The sequence below is a fragment of the Petromyzon marinus genome, chromosome 46 (genome assembly GCF_048934315.1).
Source record: "Petromyzon marinus isolate PM22_M1 ecotype Great Lakes invasive population chromosome 46, UKy_Petmar_22M1.pri1.0, whole genome shotgun sequence".
In the NCBI taxonomy this organism is placed as follows: domain Eukaryota; kingdom Metazoa; phylum Chordata; class Hyperoartia; order Petromyzontiformes; family Petromyzontidae; genus Petromyzon; species Petromyzon marinus.
In genome coordinates, this window is record NC_133712.1 from 8,321,601 (window position 1) to 8,340,208 (window position 18,608).

Below are 18,608 nucleotides of genomic sequence, written 5' to 3' on the forward strand. Positions count from 1 at the left end.
GTGCAGCAGCAGCAGCAGCAGCAGCAACGACCCAAACAAAAAGAATGAATAAATGAAAAGGAAAACCGTGTATGGAAATTGGAAAATTGAGGAAGTTTACTGGAAAACCTACGCCTGTGATCTGGGAAATGCATGTTAGTGATTTAATACCCGCTATGTTACTTTCTGCCACATCGCATCAGTCCAGCGGAGAGGCGGCCTGATGAGCCGGGCGGGGTGGGGAAGGCGGCGGCGGCGGGCGCTTTCGGGACCGGCCGGTCGGCCGGCCTGCATGTCAAGAGGCAATAATCGCGGTGAAAAACGCATCGGAAACATCGCGAGCGCACGGCGTCGCCCGCGGTTACCGCGCGCCAAAACTTTTGTGTAAATTCGAAGTAACTCGCACAAGCTGTGCGCGAAAAACCTGACACGAGGCGCCCGAAATCCGCAATCGCGAGCGCCGTGGGGGCTGCCGCATTAGCGGCGATATTTGCGCCAAAGATTCGAGTGAAGGGGGGGTGGGGGGGGCAGTTAGGGGAAGAAGAAAAAGGAAAGCAAAAGCGGTAGCGTCACCGAGATCCGTGGGTGCGGAGCTGAGCGGCCACGGTGTGATCAAGCGGAGGTTTTCGCGCGAACTGATGACTGGCAGCGGAAAACGGTGACGTCCGGTGAAAATGCGCAATTTTCGCTTAAAAACCTGGGGCCCTCTCGGCTCTGACGGTTCCAGAATGCGAGTGCGTTGTGCGCAACGTTGCCCACGCGGTGTGACCCCTTCGCTAAGCCGCTGCTGGATCGCGGTCCCTTCCCTGCGCTGTTGCAGTCCTTGGCAGTTATTCGGAGGCAGGGGGCAGCTGGTGCAGCATCGTACAGCACAACGATGGATGATTTCTGCACTTTTCCAGTGACGTGCCTGGCACAAGCCGTGCTCTCTAACCCATGCAATTCGTCGTTGTGTCTCTCGGTTTCTCTGGCTCCCTCAAAAGCTCGTGTTATGATCACACACCGTGGGGGTTTTGTTTTTTTGTTGCTGCTATTCGCGTGCGTTTCGTTTACGACCGTCAAAATATCTCGTTTGTTAGTTGTGCAATATTCCTTAAAGGACACTACTCATTCACTACAGTATGAATGTGTTTTTTATTTGTTTTTTTGCTGCTGCTGTGCTCACACAAATACACTTAAACGGTGCAATTCCTCTCTCCATGCCAATCTGCATGACAATTGCAATTTGGTCTTGGCTCTGGCGATTACAAAACTTTAACCCCAATCCTAACTCTTACCCGAACCCGACGAGATAAACTGGTAGATGCAGATCCATTGGTGGGGGTAATGACCACTGTGGTGTAGGGGAAGGGGGGACTGCCTAACACCCCAGAGCTGAAGTCTAAAATTAAATTCAGAAGGGAGGTGAGGTCGCAGATGGATGGGGTTAGTGTCTCTTCTTTGTATATCAGCATAACACAGCCCGAGACCCTGATAGCAAAACAAATGTTAGTTAAATTATCGTATATCAAATTATCTGTTGATACCGCATTGGCCGTGGTGCACAAGCACAGATAACCAAATAAAAACGCACTTGTCAATAACACCATGGCCTTAAACGAAAGAAATGTGTAATACGTGATGATATGGCCTATGACCCTTCTTCGTGGTACATAAATGATCGTACAAAGCAACCCAGATGGCGGTATGGCCCATCTTGTCAGATCTCGGAAGCTCAGCACGGTTGAGCCTGGACAGTCCTTGAACGGGGTAACTGCCATGAACTCAGACAGGTGAAACGTTACGGTACTCGTATTGTAAATGTTGTAGTGGGTTTAGTCTCCAACACACAACCGGCGTGCTGTACGAGTAACGAATTGTCACGTTTTGTTTACGTGACAATTCTTACCAATTGGCTGTCGGGTGGTGGCGGGTTTGACGACACATTTATATTTACGCTATCTAACCCCCCAAAAACCTCTTATGGACACTGACATGTGATTACAGGCTGCTGCAGGGCTGTATTTGTGGTAATTGGGTAACTTGTGAGTAATTTTTCAAGTTTGGATGTTGATTCGTCACCGTCAGCACCTTATCTGGACTAATCGAATTCTAGAGGGCACTAAATCAACCTAGGCATGCCCCGCCGTGTTTCTAACCTTAGCGCAACCAGTCACTCCTGACACTGCGAGGGCCTCTCTGTAGCCGGTCGACACACACATTGTTATGTTTCGTGTTGTTATTGGAGTGTGACCAAGGCTGCATTGGCTGGGTCATGTAGCCTGCATGGCACAGCCACCGCATGCCCAAGCAGCTTCTGTTTGGCTGGGTTGAGGGGGGCTCGACGGACACAACACGGGCTGGAGAAGGGATGGAGCCGATGCGGTACAGGAGGACGTGGAGCTGAGTGAACTTGCCGAAGGCCGGTACCAGCGGTGTCAAGATCGGTCTCTGTGGAGGAGGCTCGTGAAGGACGCTACTGGGTAGTTGGAGGCAGTCGCCCTCCAACAACAAAAACGCTCAGGCCAATGAGCAGAGCGCCAGGCAGCTAAAATGCAGCAAGTTGGTACAGTAGGGGGCACAGGTGGTGTATCTGCCAGTCATCTCAGTCAATCAACCCATGGCACCTGGGTTTAGCTCGAGATCTTCCGTCAGCTAGCCTCCGGCACTTCACGTGGCCTCAGAGTGCACCTAGCCTGGCACAAGCACCGTGGTGATGTCACCACCGCTTAGTGACAAATGGCGGCTGTTGTTGATGCTGTGTCTGGACATTGTAGGCTGTTTGTGGATGTTGTTATTGCTGTGTGGTTGTTGTTGCTGTGTGTGGTTGTTGTTGTTGCTGTGTGTGGTTGTTGTTGTTGCTGTGTGGTTGTTGTTGCTGTGTGTGGTTGTTGTTGCTGTGTGTGGTTGTTGTTGTTGCTGTGTGGTTGTTGTTGCTGTGTGTGGTTGCTGTTGCTGTGTGTGGTTGTTGTTGTTGCTGTGTGTTGTTATTGTGTGGTTGTTGATGCTGTGTGTGGTTATTGTAGGCTGTTTGTGGTTGTTGTTGCTGTGTGTTGTTGTTGTTGCTGTGTGGTTGTTGTTGCTGTGTGGTTGTTGTTGCTGTGTGTGGTTGTTGTTGTTGTTGCTGTGTGTGGTTGTTGTTGTTGCTGTGTGTGGTTGTTGTTGTTGTTGCTGTGTGTGGTTGCTGTTGCTGTGTGTTGTTATTGTGTGGTTATTGTAGGCTGTTTGTGGTTGTTGTTGCTGTGTGTGGTTGTCGTTGTTGCTGTGTGTGGTTGTTGTTGCTGTGTGTGGTTATTGTAGGCTGTTTGTGGTTGTTGTTGCTGTGTGTGGTTGTCGTTGTTGCTGTGTGTGGTTGTTGTTGCTGTGTGTGGTTATTGTAGGCTGTTTGTGGTTGTTGTTGCTGTGTGTGGTTGTCGTTGTTGCTGTGTGTGGTTGTTGTTGCTGTGTGTGGTTGTTGTTGTTGTTGCTGTGTGTGGTTGCTGTTGCTGTGTGTGGTTGTTGTTGTTGTTGTTGCTGTGTGTGGTTGCTGTTGTTGTTGCTGTGTGTTGTTATTGTGTGGTTGTTGTTGCTGTGTGTGGCTGTGCACGCCAGAGGAAGGGTACATACAATATCAGCCCAAACCTTAGATTCTTATAAACGTAACAAGGACATAATAACGTATGGCTCTCATCTCCATCGTGCCTCTCTTCTCTACTTAGTCTACGGCGGTTTACGCCACACCAGCGCTTCTCAGAACACGGAACACCATACACCACCAGCACTGTTGGCTCCTGTTCCTTTGCTGTGATGTTTCTTCCACAGAGGGCAGCGGGAACTTATACATTAACATTTCAACCACCGCCTAACATCTCTAGCTCTTGAACTATAGTGCTGAGAAAAAGTTTGTGAACCCCAATGGTAATTATGGAAATTCCATAGTTTTACCATGATAGCCTTCTTCAATTAAAACTGGTATTTTCTTAAAAATCCGAAAGGGTTTATAATAACCAACTCCATGTCTTTTGCAACAAAATGATGTATGGATTAAAACAACATTGAGTAATTAAGGTTCAGAGTATGTGAAAAAGTAAACCCCTTGTTTAATTTTCTCAATTGTGGGAATAATTAGAATCAGGTGTTTAAATTAGGCAGATCTTCAGGGGTGAGGGTGGGAGGCCCCACCCTATATAAAGATCATAAACTTCGTGAGTTTGGTCTTCACCACACAAGTGCATGTGGAAACAAGCCATGCCACGATCAAAATAAATCTCTGAGGATCTCAGAAAGAGAGTTATTGATGCTCATCAGTCCGGAGAGGATTACAAAATCATCTGGGGCTCCACCAATCCACTGTCAGACAGAGAGTCTACAAATGGAGAAAGTTCAAGACCATAGTCACTCTACCCAGGAGCAGTCGTCCTACCAAAATCTCTCCAAGAACAAACCGGAAAATCATCAAGGAAGTCACAAAGAACCCCAGAGAAACATCCAACGATCTGCAGGCCACTCTTGGCTAATGTGAGTGCACATGACTGAACTATCATAAAAATACTGAGCAAAAATGGTGTTCATGGAAGGTTAGCAAGGAGAAAACTGCTGCTCTCCAAAGAGAACATTGCTGCCTTTCTGAAGTTCACCAAAGAGCACATATGTAGTGACATAGAATGGGTCACTACGGCACGTAGCACTGGATACTAGTAGAGAGCGGGATCGTGGGTGTAATAGCCCGGTCTACCAGCAGGGCTGGTGAAGTGTGCCCTGGAGCGCGTAGTGCCGGTTGCGGGCAGTGAAGGGCATTTGAGGATACAGCGGCCGGTCTGCCAGTAGGGCACGTGATAAGCACGGATGTTGGGTAAAGGTGACAGAGGGGACACGTGGGGCAGAGCCCAGAACCTTCCGGTAGGTTCCAGAAGGAGGCGTGGCCGAGGGCGGAGCCAGGCCACGCTGCAGAGGATAAAAGGGAGGCCTCGACACTGGGTTGGGGCTGCTGCGGTTTGGGAATGGAGCCCGTCGTCTTCACAACTCTTCGTCCCCATCTTCACCTCCTCGTCGGTGTTGGGTCAGGCAGTGTGCTGGCTGTCTTGACCCGTATATAGTTATCCCCTATACTGTGGAAAGTGTAGAGTAAACGTGTATGCCTCCTACTATTAGTGTTTCTGAAGTGACTCATTACACATAGATGATTCACAATGTCCTCTGGACAGACAAGTCAAAGGCATAACTTTTTGGCCCCAATGATAAACGTTATGCTTGGTGAAAACCAAACACTGCTTTCAAACAGAAGAACCTCATCCCAACCGTCCAGCGTTGGTGGTGGGAATGTGATGGTTTGGGGCTGTTTTGCTGCCTCATAACCTAGACGGCTCGTCATCATTGACACAACCAAGAATTCTGCATTGTATCAGAAGACTGTAGAGGAGAATGTCGGGCCATCCATCCGTGAACTGAAGCTGATTTGAAAGTGGGTCTTGCAGCAAGACATTGATCCCAAACATACAAGCAGATCTACAAAAGAATGGCTGCAGAAGTAGAAATTCCACGTTTGACAATGGCCTAGTCAAAGTAAGGACCTAAATTCCATCGAATTGTTGTGGCAGGACCTAAAGCGAGCTGCCCATGCAAGGCAACCCTCAAATGTCACCGAGTTTAAGGAGTCCTATAAAGAGGAATGGGCCAAAATTCCTCAAATCCAATGTGAGAGACTGACCAACGGTTGGTTACAGGAAACGCTTAGTTTCAGTCATTGATGCTCAAGGGGGTGTCATCAGTTACTGAATCTACAAGGTTCACATATTTTTTCACGTGGTTATTGAATGTAGAATCATGAGGATAAATAAATGTTGAAAGAGTATCATGTTTTTGTGTAATTTGTTTAATGGGGTTATCTTTATTTATTGTTAGGAATTAGATTAAGATATAATAACATTTTAGGTTCAAAATATGTAAAATGGGAAAATCCTCCACTGTACATTGCTTCTGCCATCTCACCAGGAGTTCAACCGTACACCGCATCCACGGCACAAACCATGACTACAGTACTCAGTAACACGGGGGGGGGGGGGGGGGTCAGCAAACCAAAAGGACAAGTAGAGCCATCTTTTATGAATTTGGTTAAAACAAAAACCTCAACAATAAAAGGATCGCCATGCGATGTGAACAACGTCTCACGAAGCAGCAATCCTTAAAGAGCCACCGCACGCGGCCCGGGAGCCGCAGGTTGCCGACAACTGCTGTACATCGACATCGGCCGCGTGAACGGTAAAAAGAAGAAGATCGCTATGAGTTTATAAATGTCATATATTTCTTTTTGGGGGAGGGGGTGGGCCCAAATAATAATCTCTGCTTCGGGCCCCTCGCTCAGCGCGTTTGGCTGCCGCGTTTTCGCAGGGCAAGTGACGACACCGAGAGTGTGTAGAGCGAGAGCCGAGATCGCTCACGCGCAGGTCATGTCGGCGCTTGTCGAGCACACAAGAAAGATACCCCGTGGTCTTCGGATGATGATATGGTCTGGAAAGTATGATTCAAGCTTCGGGAGTTAATTTTGTTTTGAAAAATAAAATATGCTTCGTCGTCGGGAGATTACGGGTGACCACGGAGAGCCATCTGTTTTCCAGAAGATGATTATGTTGTAATGGCGAGAGATGTCTCCAGGAAGAGTATTCGTAACAGTTACATTAAGACACGTCTTCTGGAAGATTATGTATTTCTATGGAGAGCCGTCTTCCAGGGGGGTGATTATGGACCCCACTGCGTTGTTATGGTGAGAAATGTCTCCAGGAAGATTATTCTGCCCTCTGGGTGCTCATGGATCGCACTGATTCCAAAATGCGATTTATAAAACATGTGTTCCAAAATTAGATAACACGACCCCCACCCCCTCACACAACTTTTACTTTAAAATATAACGGCAAAAAGTGAGCTTTATAATTTGGAGAATAGCGCAGTCACTGCCAGCTTGCAGACAATCTGTGGCATAGCATGCTTGATTTTCTATTCAATGTGTATTTAAAAAGGGGTTTTCTTTCTCTGCAGGGTATGGTTTTGTTTGTTTATTGCGCTATCTTAGCACGGAACTGGAAGGCCATGTTTTCAGCATCCACAAACTAGTTGGTGGCCCATATTCTTAGTTTTTTCGGTAAAGTCACGTTGAAGAGAAGCAACAAAATAACAAAATATATATAAAACAATAAAAAAATTCTCACGACGTTTCGACCATAACTCAAACGGTCATCATCAGGTGTGTTGGTTTGCATAAATTTATTTTTAAACGGCATTTATTTAAAAATAAATTTATGCAAACCAACACACCTGATGATGACCGTTTGAGTTATGGTCGAAACGTCGTGAGAATTTTTTATTGTTTTATATATATTTTGTTATTTTGTTGTTTCTCTTCAACGTGACTTTACCGAAAAAACTAAGAATATGAATTACTGCAGTCACGAAAGCTTTAAATCAAAATTTAGTTGGTGGCCTTCAACAATGGGGTTGCATGCTTGTAGCACCACAGCAAAAGTCCACTGAAAATGTGCGCAAATCAAACGTTGAATTATCCAAGTAACCAAAATACACGTCAGGCATTCTGGGGGATTTCACTGCCACCGTACATCGAAAGCCTCAGTATCTTGCTGAGATAAACGGGTTGGCACACTGCACACATTGGGCCCAATGGGTGGGAAAATATGGTGAGTACACGGCATGAGCATCGGATGTTTGTACATTAAGGGCAATTTTCAAAGAGTTTTTGTTCGATTTTCACGTTGTTTTACTTGATCTGCTCGTTTAAAATGCCCTCACGCTCACAATAGCGACATCAGCCGACGCGACCGCTGTTGGTGGGAAGAAGCACTGAAGTGGTGTCATGTTTTTAGGATAAAACCGAAACAAAACATTTGTTTTACCGTCTGAAATGTCTGTGTCTAGGCGCACAGGTATCCCTTTTTATATATTTGGATTATCCAAAATCGGGAGCATGGACATTTGTGACCTACTGAGCATCTTCGAAAAAGAGCTTCGTAGCTCATCGGATTCCTCCAGCCTAATAAAGGATATCTCGAGCACGTACCCACCTTTTAACCCCCACCAAACAGTAGTCGAGCTGGGAAAATGAGGCGATTAACGCAATTACTTGTAATACTTTTGTTACGGTTGATTATTCAGGATATTTTATTTATTTATTGAGGCAACGTGTGGCCTGATACATCACGTTGTGGCGCACGTACACGCACCGTCGACATAAGCCAAACCGGTGAAGAAAAGCAGGGGGAGATAGAAAGATGGGTGACCGGCTCGCTGCCCCTTAAACCATAGTTGGGGCGGGGGGTCCCACAGAAAGGGGAACTTTTTGTTTTTAAAGCGGGAAGCGATGATAAGGGGAGAGAGAGGGATATAACTGAGACACACCTGACACACAAAAAAAAACAGATAAGAGGCGACCTAAACGAACATTTTTTTTTTCCACCCCTCCGAATCCGGCTCGGTCCCTGTCATCCTGACCCCTCCATCCTGCTAACTTATTTTAGGTGTTGTATTAGGTGGGGGCGTGGGGGGGGGACACACCATCTGGCCTCGAATTCCCTCTCCTTTCCTTTGAGCTCATGGCTCAGGTGTTCCATTCCATGATGAGTACTCAGGCCCTTTTAAAAACGGTCACTCCCACAACCCCGCCTCACGAAGTTGGGAAACCTCTTACAAGCCACGCCTAGTGTCACGTGGCTGATAACGCCCAAATACGTCATCAAAACGCCTTCCGATCACCTCCCGTCCAGTGGCACACGTGAGAACAGAGGTGACACTATTAGCCGAGTAATTGGACAGGTTAAATGGGGAAAGTCATTGATTTACTCACGTAATTTTACAGCCCAGCTGTAGTGGACAGCGGTTTAGAAGCGCAAGCCGAAAATACTTAGCCAACCTGACAGTTGCCCTCGTAAGTACCAAATAATAATAAAGCCGTTTATTTATCAAGGAAAGTCACCCTGGGGTGTAACGAAGACTCTTCATCTGGAGGGTCCTGCATTGGGATGTTTGGTCCAATTCCACTCGTGAGAGGAGACCAGAGAACCCGGAGAAAACCCCACGGGCACAGAGGAGGACAATGCCACCCCACGAGTGCTTCAGCCAGAAACAGTGTTGACTTTAAAATACATTAGACCCTCGATTATCCACGCTAATGACGGGAAGGACGACCTGGGATAATTCAAAGTCGCGGATAATCCAAAATGTATCCATTTTCTGCGAATCTTTATGCCAAAAACCCATTAACCCGCACAGAAGAGTCTGCCCACTAAGCGGATAGCAGAGCCACGGCACTCAAAATCAAACTCCGCCCACTCTTGTAAAGATATGGCAACTACTGTACTGTAGAGGGTGATCACGTGGATTCCGGGTTAACCGGAGCAAAATATTTCTTCGGTTTAAGCACGTGACTTGTAGTAAACAATTTCGGCTTCAGTGTAAAATCCATGCTTTATTAATTTACGTCAAAATCTCAGGTTAATCTGCAAATCAGATAAACCGCATGCGGATAATCGAGAGTCTACTGTAGTTGTTTCATCTGGAGGTGGTCAGGTGGGTCATGAGTTAGAGTGCTAAGCCAGCAACACTGAGGTCCTGGGTTTGAATTTCACGTTCTGGTCACTTGTGACTAAACAGGAGTTTCAAATGGAAGAAAGTTGATAGTTAATGACTGCACAACTCCGTGATATTACGTTTGGTTTTTCAAGAGTCCAACTGTAATGTTTTTTTTTATTATGGAGTTGAGAATAGTTTGGTAAATTGCAGGCCATGCAGGGAAATACAGCACCTGAGTATGGGTAAAATAGGTCGATCACTTGAAAGGGTCTCCCCGAAAAAGTTATGTGATGTCTACTTCTGGAGGCTATTCTCAAGCACCGTTGTGATGCATTGCCGTGAGAGCTCCAGACGGATACTTAAAATTTACCGTGACATGATCGCGATCACGCTATCGGAATACAATTTTAAAAAGGACGTAACATTTTTTTTACTTGCTACCCACCACTGGCTTTAGCCTTAAATGTCTAACAGGGCTGGTTACGGATCTGTGCCTGCTAAGTTTACGGCTCCATGAAACACGTGTTCCTCTTTCCATCACTCAGTGTCATGCCAAGCATGCATCTCTCTGTGCTATTTTTTTGTGCGCACCTTTCAGCTTTTTTGTCCAATCAGCTTTAATTCACGACGGCATTTCTGAACTATGGGTCACAGCAACAGCAACAAAACATTGACCGTGAATAAAATCAGCAGTTGAGAGTCATACATCAATCTGTCCTCATTTATTTACCATAGCAGCTGTCATTCTGTGCACATCAGCTTTGTAAGTGGATAATCGGTACAAGCCTACGAACAAATATCCCAGAATGCATCCAGATCTCATCAGATTCTTGGAAGCTAAGCAGGTTTAAGTCTGGACAGCGCTTGAATGCGTGAACCACAGTGCACCAAACAAAACACAACACTGTGGGGCCTTAAGAATAAAACATATCATAGTAGGTGACATTTTGGGCAATGGCCCTTATTCAGAGCACAGCGAGAGGCCAGAGAGGTCAAGTAACGAATTCCAAAGCAGTGTTATAGCCTGCTGCAGTGGTGTTATAGCCTGCTGCAGTGGTGTTATAGCCTGCTGCAGTGGTGTTATAGCCTGCTGCAGTGGTGTTATAGCCTGCTGCAGTGGTGTTATAGCCTGCTGTAGTGGTGTTATAGCCTGCTGCAGTGGTGTTATAGCCTGCTGCAGTGGTGTTATAGCCTGCTGCAGTGGTGTTATAGCCTGCTGCAGTGGTGTTATAGCCGGCTGTAGTGGTGTTATAGCCTGCTGCAGTGGTGTTATAGCCTGCTGCAGTGGTGTTATAGCATGCTGCAGTGGTGTTATAGCCTGCTGCAGTGGTGTTATAGCCTGCTGCAGTGGTGTTATAGCCTGCTGCAGTGGTGTTATAGCCTGCTGCAGTGGTGTTATAGCCTGCTGCAGTGGTGTTATAGCCTGCTGCAGTGGTGTTATAGCCTGCTGTAGTGGTGTTATAGCATGCTGCAGTGGTGTTATAGCCTGCTGTAGTGGTGTTATATCCTGCTGCAGTGGTGTTATAGCCTGCTGTAGTGGTGTTATAGCCTGCTGCAGTGGTGTTATAGCCTGCTGCAGTGGTGTTATAGCCGGCTGTAGTGGTGTTATAGCCTGCTGCATTTGTGTTATAGCCTGCTGCAGTGGTGTTATAGCCTGCTGCATTTGTGTTATAGCCTGCTGCAGTGGTGTTATAGCCTGCTGCATTGGTGTTATAGCCTGCTGCAGTGGTGTTATAGCCTGCTGCAGTGGTGTTCTAGCCTGCTGCAGTGGTGTTATAGCCTGCTGCAGTGGTGTTCTAGCCTGCTGCAGTGGTGGTATAGCCTGCTGCAGTGGTGTTATAGCCTGCTGCAGTGGTGTTATAGCCTGCTGCAGTGGTGTTATAGCCTGCTGCAGTGGTGTTATAGCCTGCTGCAGTGGTGCACTGTCAGCAGGAGGCCAGTGCAGACGCATACAATGTTGTGCTGTACTATGATCCAACGTCTACGATCCCTGCCTTCACCCTGCACCGACCAGAATGGTAAAGTATTGTCAAAGAACTCCCCGGGAAGCCAAGGGGAGGTCCTCATCCGGCAGAGATTCAACAAAAAGTTGTACACGGACAAATGCGCAATGTATGCGTACACAATTTGTATGTGCGTGTGTTGCTATGATTTGTCATAAATATTAATAAGGTCGATTTTTTTTCCACGGATTATTTTGTTGTACCTTTTACCCAATAATTCCTCTAATCATCACCTATCCTGCTCCTCCACTCTGGCACTGCATGCAAGCCCCATTTCAAAATCGTACAACTGTTACTCATTGAAAAAGCTCTAGATTTTCGGCAGAAAATGCCCTCTAAAAATAATGTAATGGCATTGAACCTCATCGGGTTCATCCCACAAGTTGCACGTAGACTTTATTGACAGTCGTAGATTTTACAAAATTTTAGAAATATCAAATTCTAGAATAACAAAAATTGTTTCCTTCCTTCGCAAAAACCCACTCACGCAGCAAGCACATGCACTGAAGGGTGACCGCAGACACACATAGAATAACAACTTCCTTTTTTAATTGCTCTAATTAGTGCATGGCCACTATTTTCTGGACTTTCCTGGGTAAACAAAGATGATTAACATGTACAAAGTAGAGCGTGAGAAATTGAGGGCGATCCATTTATAGATGCCCTGCTGATTCTTTCGAGTTGACCCCTGGGTTACTTCTCAATGGGCGATCGATTTATGAACGCAACTCTGTTAAAGATTACAATAAGTCGCATCGAGATTGGAGGCAGACGTGTCGAGGCTTTGAATTCAAATATAGTTGTCCTCTGCAAATACTCACTATTTTAGTAGGGTATCTGTACATGGATCAGCCTGTGTATCTTAGGACATGCGACTGCCCTCGCTATTGCTGGATTCTCAGTGAAAGTTGCAGCCACCCTCGCCGCTACTGCCGTTGGCGTCGCGGTAGCAGCGTGGCTATCGAGAGTGCAGGTGGTGCAACTGCACCGAGGCCCACGGGCCTGAAGGGGCCCCAGGGACCAGGGGCAACGGACAGGGAAGGAAATCGGACAAGGGGGACCTCGTCGCTTCATTCCTTGCAGCAGAGCCCATGGCAACCATGCCAACCGTGCCAACCATGGCAACCATGGCAACCATGCCAACCGTGCCAACCATGCCAACCGTGCCAACCATGCCAACCATGCCAACCATGCCAACTATGGCAACCATGCCAACTATGGCAACCGTGCCAACCATGCCAACCATGCCAACCATGCCAACCGTGCCAACCGTGCCAACCATGCCAACCGTGCCAACCGTGCCAACCATGCCAACCATGACAACCGTGCCAACCATGCCAACCATGCCAACTATGGCAACCATGCCAACTATGGCAACCGTGCCAACCATGCCAACCATGCCAACTATGGCAACCATGCCAACTATGGCAACCATGCCAACTATGGCAACCGTGCCAACCATGCCAACCATGCCAACTATGGCAACCGTGCCAACCATGCCAACTATGGCAACCGTGCCAACCGTGCCAACCATGCCAACCGTGCCAACCATGCCAACCATGCCAACCATGCCAACCGTGCCAACCATGCCAACCATGCCAACCGTGCCAACCGTTCCAACCATGCCAACTATGGCAACCGTGCCAACCGTGCCAACCGTGCCAACCGTGCCAGCCATGCCAACCATGCCAACCGTGCCAACCGTGCCAACCGTGCCAACTATGCCAACCGTGCCAACCGTGCCAACCATGCCAACCGTGCCAACCGTGCCAACCATGCCAACCGTGCCAACCATGCCAACCATGCCAACCGTGCCAACCATGCCAACCGTGCCAACCGTGCCAGCCATGCCAACCGTGCCAGCCATGCCAACCATGCCTACCGTGCCAACCGTGCCAACCATGCCAACTATGGCAACCGTGCCAACCATGCCAACCGTGCCAACCGTGCCAACCGTGCCAACCATGCCAACCATGCCAACCGTGCCAACCGTGCCAACCATGCCTACCATGCCAACCGTGCCAACCGTGCCAGCCATGCCAACCGTGCCAACCGTGCCAACCATGCCTACCATGCCAACCGTGCCAACCGTGCCAACCGTGCCAGCCATGCCAACCGTGCCAACGGCGCTTCTCCACCCAAGTGACGCCACGCTGAGTTAGGAAGTGAACAGGAAACCTCAGAGGCTCCCGCTGGAGATCCCGGCGCAGCGTAGGGATTGCCACCTCCGAGGTACAAAATAAGCGGCACACGTCGCGGGAAGAAGGGTGTCTGATAAAGGCAGAATAGGGGGAGAACTTAGGTGTCGTGTAAATGCAACGTTGTGAGCGGTGCATTACTATTTTTATTACACAACCGACAAAAAAAACCGGGAGTTTTAATGTTCCGGGAAGACTTTCAGATATCCCGGGACAGCAGCTGTCTCAATAACAGGACGATCCTGGAAAAACCAGGAACAGGTGACAACCCGTACATGGTGTACAGCGTCTAAGCCACACGCAACTTGCTTCCAAGAATCGCATCTGTTCGGCTCTTGCCTGGAATTATTACTTATTCATGTCGCACGTTCTGACCTTGACACAGCTGTACAATGGTTATCTCTCTGCACAGTACAATTGCACAATTTTACAGCCACACCTCCCCACACGTCAACAACGTAAGGAGAGCTGGTCGGCCGGGTGGCTGCTCGGCCAGCCAGCTCTCTCATCTGTTGTTGATGATGTGTGGGGCAGCATGGCTGGAGAGCGGGATCTGAGCCGCATGCTGTTTGTTTACAAGAATCCTCTCTGTTCGGATTCGCCTGGGAAGGATGACTTATTCATGGCAATGACCCGGTTTCACAATGGCCACCATCATTCTATGAAAATACAATTACACAAACTTCTGGCTGACTAACCGGCTGGCGAACCAGCTGCCCGCCATCTCGTTGTTTCTCTCCATCCAGCTGTCTCTCTGGCTGGCAGTTCTGATTGTCTTGTCTGGTTCGCGAAATTGGCTGTCCTGCGTTCAGGTTGACTGTCTTTCTGTTAGGTTTGTCTGTAAAGGTTTGTCCGTCTGTATTGCTGGCTGGCTGTCTGGCCGTGCTCGATACTTTTGCGCCATTTGATGTTGTGCTTGTGGTAAGCGCAGAGCCTAGGGCCAGGATGAGGGATTAAACCGGTGAGGCTTGGGCCGGGCGAGTCACGCCCGACGCTGTCTCTACTCCGGGACGAGCCGCACCTATTGATGTCAGTTTCACCGTGGTGGCGACGATGCCACGCCTGTACCTGCACGCACCGAGCATATTTTGGTATTCGTTGCTGAAATTTGTTCATTCGTTCGTTCATTTTCGCGACCTATGAATCATATCGCCTGGAATGTGCCCCATCTCGTCAGGTTTCAGGGGCTCAGCAAGTTTCAGCCTGGGCGACCAGCCGACCGCAGACAGCTCCTCCGGCCTATTGCGCCTGTGACAGCCCATTGTTGTTCGTGCTGACCATTAACTCCCAGGTAGGAGTCAGCATTCAAAATAAGAAGAGCCATTTTTGTTCGAATTCGCTTAAAAAAAAACCACCCCTCTATTTCAAGAGCCGAAATGCAATGTGAATACGCAACGGTGGTCCTTAATCAATGATGTCACGAAGCAGCAGTCCTTAATGAGCCGCATGGAGCCCCGGAGCCGCAGGTTGCTGAGCCCTGCTCCAACAGCACCCCTGTTGAAGGCGAAATTCGGCTACAACGCTCGGTCCAGTTTCTGTCTACTGCTGCAGTGACACCTAGTGCTCAAACGCCGCCATGGTCCAGACCGACATCGCCGTATAAAAAGCCCCAGACCCAAACGCTCTTGTACATGTATTCTCTCACGTACGCTGCCGTTTTCCTGTGGAGTGGTTGGCGTGGCGCAGTGGTTACAGCACTGCGCGGTGAACCGGGCGTCCTGAGTTCGATTCCCGGCCACAACTAACGTCAGTGGCGAACGATAACTAATCGATAATTAATCGTGAGAACCTTAAAATCCCTCTTCATCCCGCGAGTGCCAAGTACAGCCAAACAAGCCCCGTGACCGACACGGTACGGGGAGGTCTTCATTTATTTATTCAAGCCAAGCGAGAGCCCATTGGGATGATACATCTGTGCTGTAAGTTAGACCTGGGTAATGTTCAAAGGAATATAGACAGACCAATATAGTACAGGGTGTAGTAACGATTCATCATCATGCACTATCTGATTCACCAACCTGCACTAACCAGCATGTGGAGAAGTACGCTCAAACAACCTCGGTGACCGATGCAAGGGGATGACTCAAAATCTGGCAGCCATGGTCGATCCACTGCTGGATGAAGGTCTCCCAAATCCTTTGCCATCTCTCATGGTCCTGCTATGTGACAATCCACCTGCCCAAGAGCTTATTGCTTTATTCTCTGTGTCAGCAGCATAAAGTACGTGGGTGTTATTCATTTATCCAGAAAAGCCATACTGAGATCCAACAGTATTAAGCTAAACCAACGTTGGGCATAAGAAATGTCAAACTAATACAATAAAAACGGATGAGTTACAAGATGCCTACAACCAAATCATTACGTTATCAGAAGCTAAGCAGGGTTGAGCATGGACAGCGCTTGTATGGGAGACCACCATGCATAACAGGTGTTATAGGATGCTCGACCAGGTCATGGTTCGGCTCTTTAGCCCATGAGCTGGAGCAGATATTGGTGCCACCTAAGGCAGCAACATTGATAGCCATGTCGATTTATTTTTTGGGCAATACGAGTGAATTTCTTGATTCTATTCTATTCTATGTTGGCGTATTGCGTAAATTTGTGCCAATGTCGAGGTCTGCTGGCCACGACGAGGGGGCTTCAGCAGGAAGTTCGTTCGTTCGTGTCGTTTTGCTAATCCTCCTCATTCGTTGAAGGAGCCCAGACTACGGTGGCTCACTGTGTCGTCCAGAGGTTGGGTTGTATGGCCACAATTATTTGAAAATCCCACTCATGTCAAATGGTTATCATGTCATTCACTCTTATTGGCTGCAATTAAGAGATTAGAACCACTAAACCTATGCCACCCTCACGTGGTACTGACAACCGAGATGCCCGGTCAGGACTCGTGGACTATTTGCGTTGCACGTTTCGTGCAGGTGGCATACAGACAAGGCCGGAGTCCACCGGAGGCATGTCTTACCTGCCGGCACACCTGTACGGTACACCTGTACGGTACACCTGTACGGTACACCTGTACGGTACACCCATCTGGAGTGCAATAGCACGACACGTGCACGACGAGGGAGGCTGTCAGACGGCACAGCCTCGATGAGGTATTCTCACTGTCAACACTCAAGCCGGGCCGTGTCTGGAAGCTGCCATCAATCCACACTGCCCCGTGGAGGCAGGTATAGGCATAAAGGGTTGGGGCCACAGGGGGCTGGGTCGGCGTGTAAATTTGTAAATTCCGCTCTTCCAGATGGGGCCAATAATGTTAAAGCAGCTCCACAGCTGCATTGGCCCCATCTTAAATTACACGGCTTCTATTGCCTGCACCTGTAGTGGGGAATGTGAAAACCGCCCGCTCGTGAACAAGCCTGTCGCAGCACCACACGGCCCTGCGATAATGCAGCTGAAGAACTGCAGATAATTTATACGAGGTGAGTTGGTTTGTGGAGGAGCCCTGGAGCGGTAGCTGGCGCTTTGGACTACAAACCCTGGTGAACCCTATTTGATTCCGAGCCACGGCTAGAGCCAGAGGTGAGCGATACCTGAACCTCAACTTTTTCTTTGACCAGGTAAGGTCCAGTGAGCCATGTAGCTCTTTCTCAGAAGCGACCTGGCCACAAATGACAGCTCAACGAAGTGGCTTGTCACGTGTGAATTTATAACAGCCAAATACGTTGATTCTAAATGTGGGGGGAAACAGCGGAGGACCCGGAGAAAAATCCACACGACCACGGGGAGAGAGAATATACAAACTCCAAATATACAGCAGCAGCAGACGTCAGGGTCTGGATCGAACCCACGCCCTCCTGTATACCAGGCGAGGTAGTTAACATCTCACCATGGCGCCCAGTCCTAGGCCTCCCCGCTTCATCATCCTGCACTGACCAGTGTAGTGAAGTATGGCCAAACAACCCCCATGACCGCTCCATCCCCAAATATACAAATACATAAGGGGTATATTGCTCCTTTTTTAAAGTATCCCTATTTGCATATTTATCCATATAAATATATCATCATCATCACCGCAGTGAATTCACCTCAACAAGTTTCACGTTTATTTTGTTGAACCAAGATGAGTGCCTGAGAATGACCTGAGGCAACAGTCTGCCAGTAGGGGGCGATGATTTCTGCGTATAATCCCGGTTGAATAGTTTGCAGTGCGATGTTCGAATTTGCATGTTGGACCGTGCGTAGCCAACCGTGCTCCTCTTGCGAATGATGTCAGGGGATGTTTAGCGTCCGCCGTGAGCGAAGCAGACGGCGTGTAGTGCGACAGCGATCATCGCACACCACAGTGTTGACCAGGGCAGCTGCTAGACTCGAACCGCGAACCTCTGCAACAAGCGGCAGGTCACGTCACGGCCGATTATAGACATAAGCACGCGTGGGCTGGCCATGCATAAAGACACAGGGAACACGTAGAAACACTGCGGCACAACACACTTTTACACTGTAAACAAAATGCACTCGTACACACGTACTGTACATTCAAATAGTTAATCGTCTCCCACCACATGCACGAACCCACATTCTGCATTACATACACGCGGTATATGTACACCAATGCATACGGACATAATTACAGTGCATAAAAATAATACACAATTTTAAACGTTGGCTCGTAAAATAGGGATCCACAGCAAATTTGTACTTTCGCTGCGACATTTAAAACTATTTAATTCCCAAAGCAGCCGACATTAACTCATCACAGTATGCACGAGCATAGCTCGGGGTCACGGGGTCAATAATTTTAAACGCGGTAAGAAATAAAACCAGATGTGCACAAGTGCCTCTCTCGACGAAACCAAACAACTGAACCGTGCAATAATGTATCAGTGTTCCTTCTCCTACAGCACTATGCTTGTTTGGCCACGAAAGCCCTCTACCAAGTCTCGCGACTCGTTGT

At 48.2% G+C, this 18,608-nt stretch overlaps 1 protein-coding gene across 5 annotated transcripts in view; it reads right to left on the bottom strand.

Moving 5' to 3' along the window:
• Nucleotides 1-18,608, bottom strand: part of LOC116952267 (uncharacterized) — a 58,991-nt gene that overhangs the window by 8,869 nt on the left and 31,514 nt on the right. For 3 of the 5 annotated variants that reach the window (XM_076074148.1, XM_076074147.1, XM_076074149.1), the window contains one exon: nt 11,001-18,036. In XM_076074148.1, coding sequence (XP_075930263.1) covers nt 12,584-13,849 — 1,266 coding nt within the window. In that variant the 5' untranslated portion in view covers nt 13,850-18,036 and the 3' untranslated portion in view covers nt 11,001-12,583. Of the gene's footprint in view, nt 1-11,000; nt 18,037-18,608 lie in introns of those variants that run through there. The other 2 variants (XR_012946985.1, XR_012946984.1) reach the window with 1 other exon arrangement.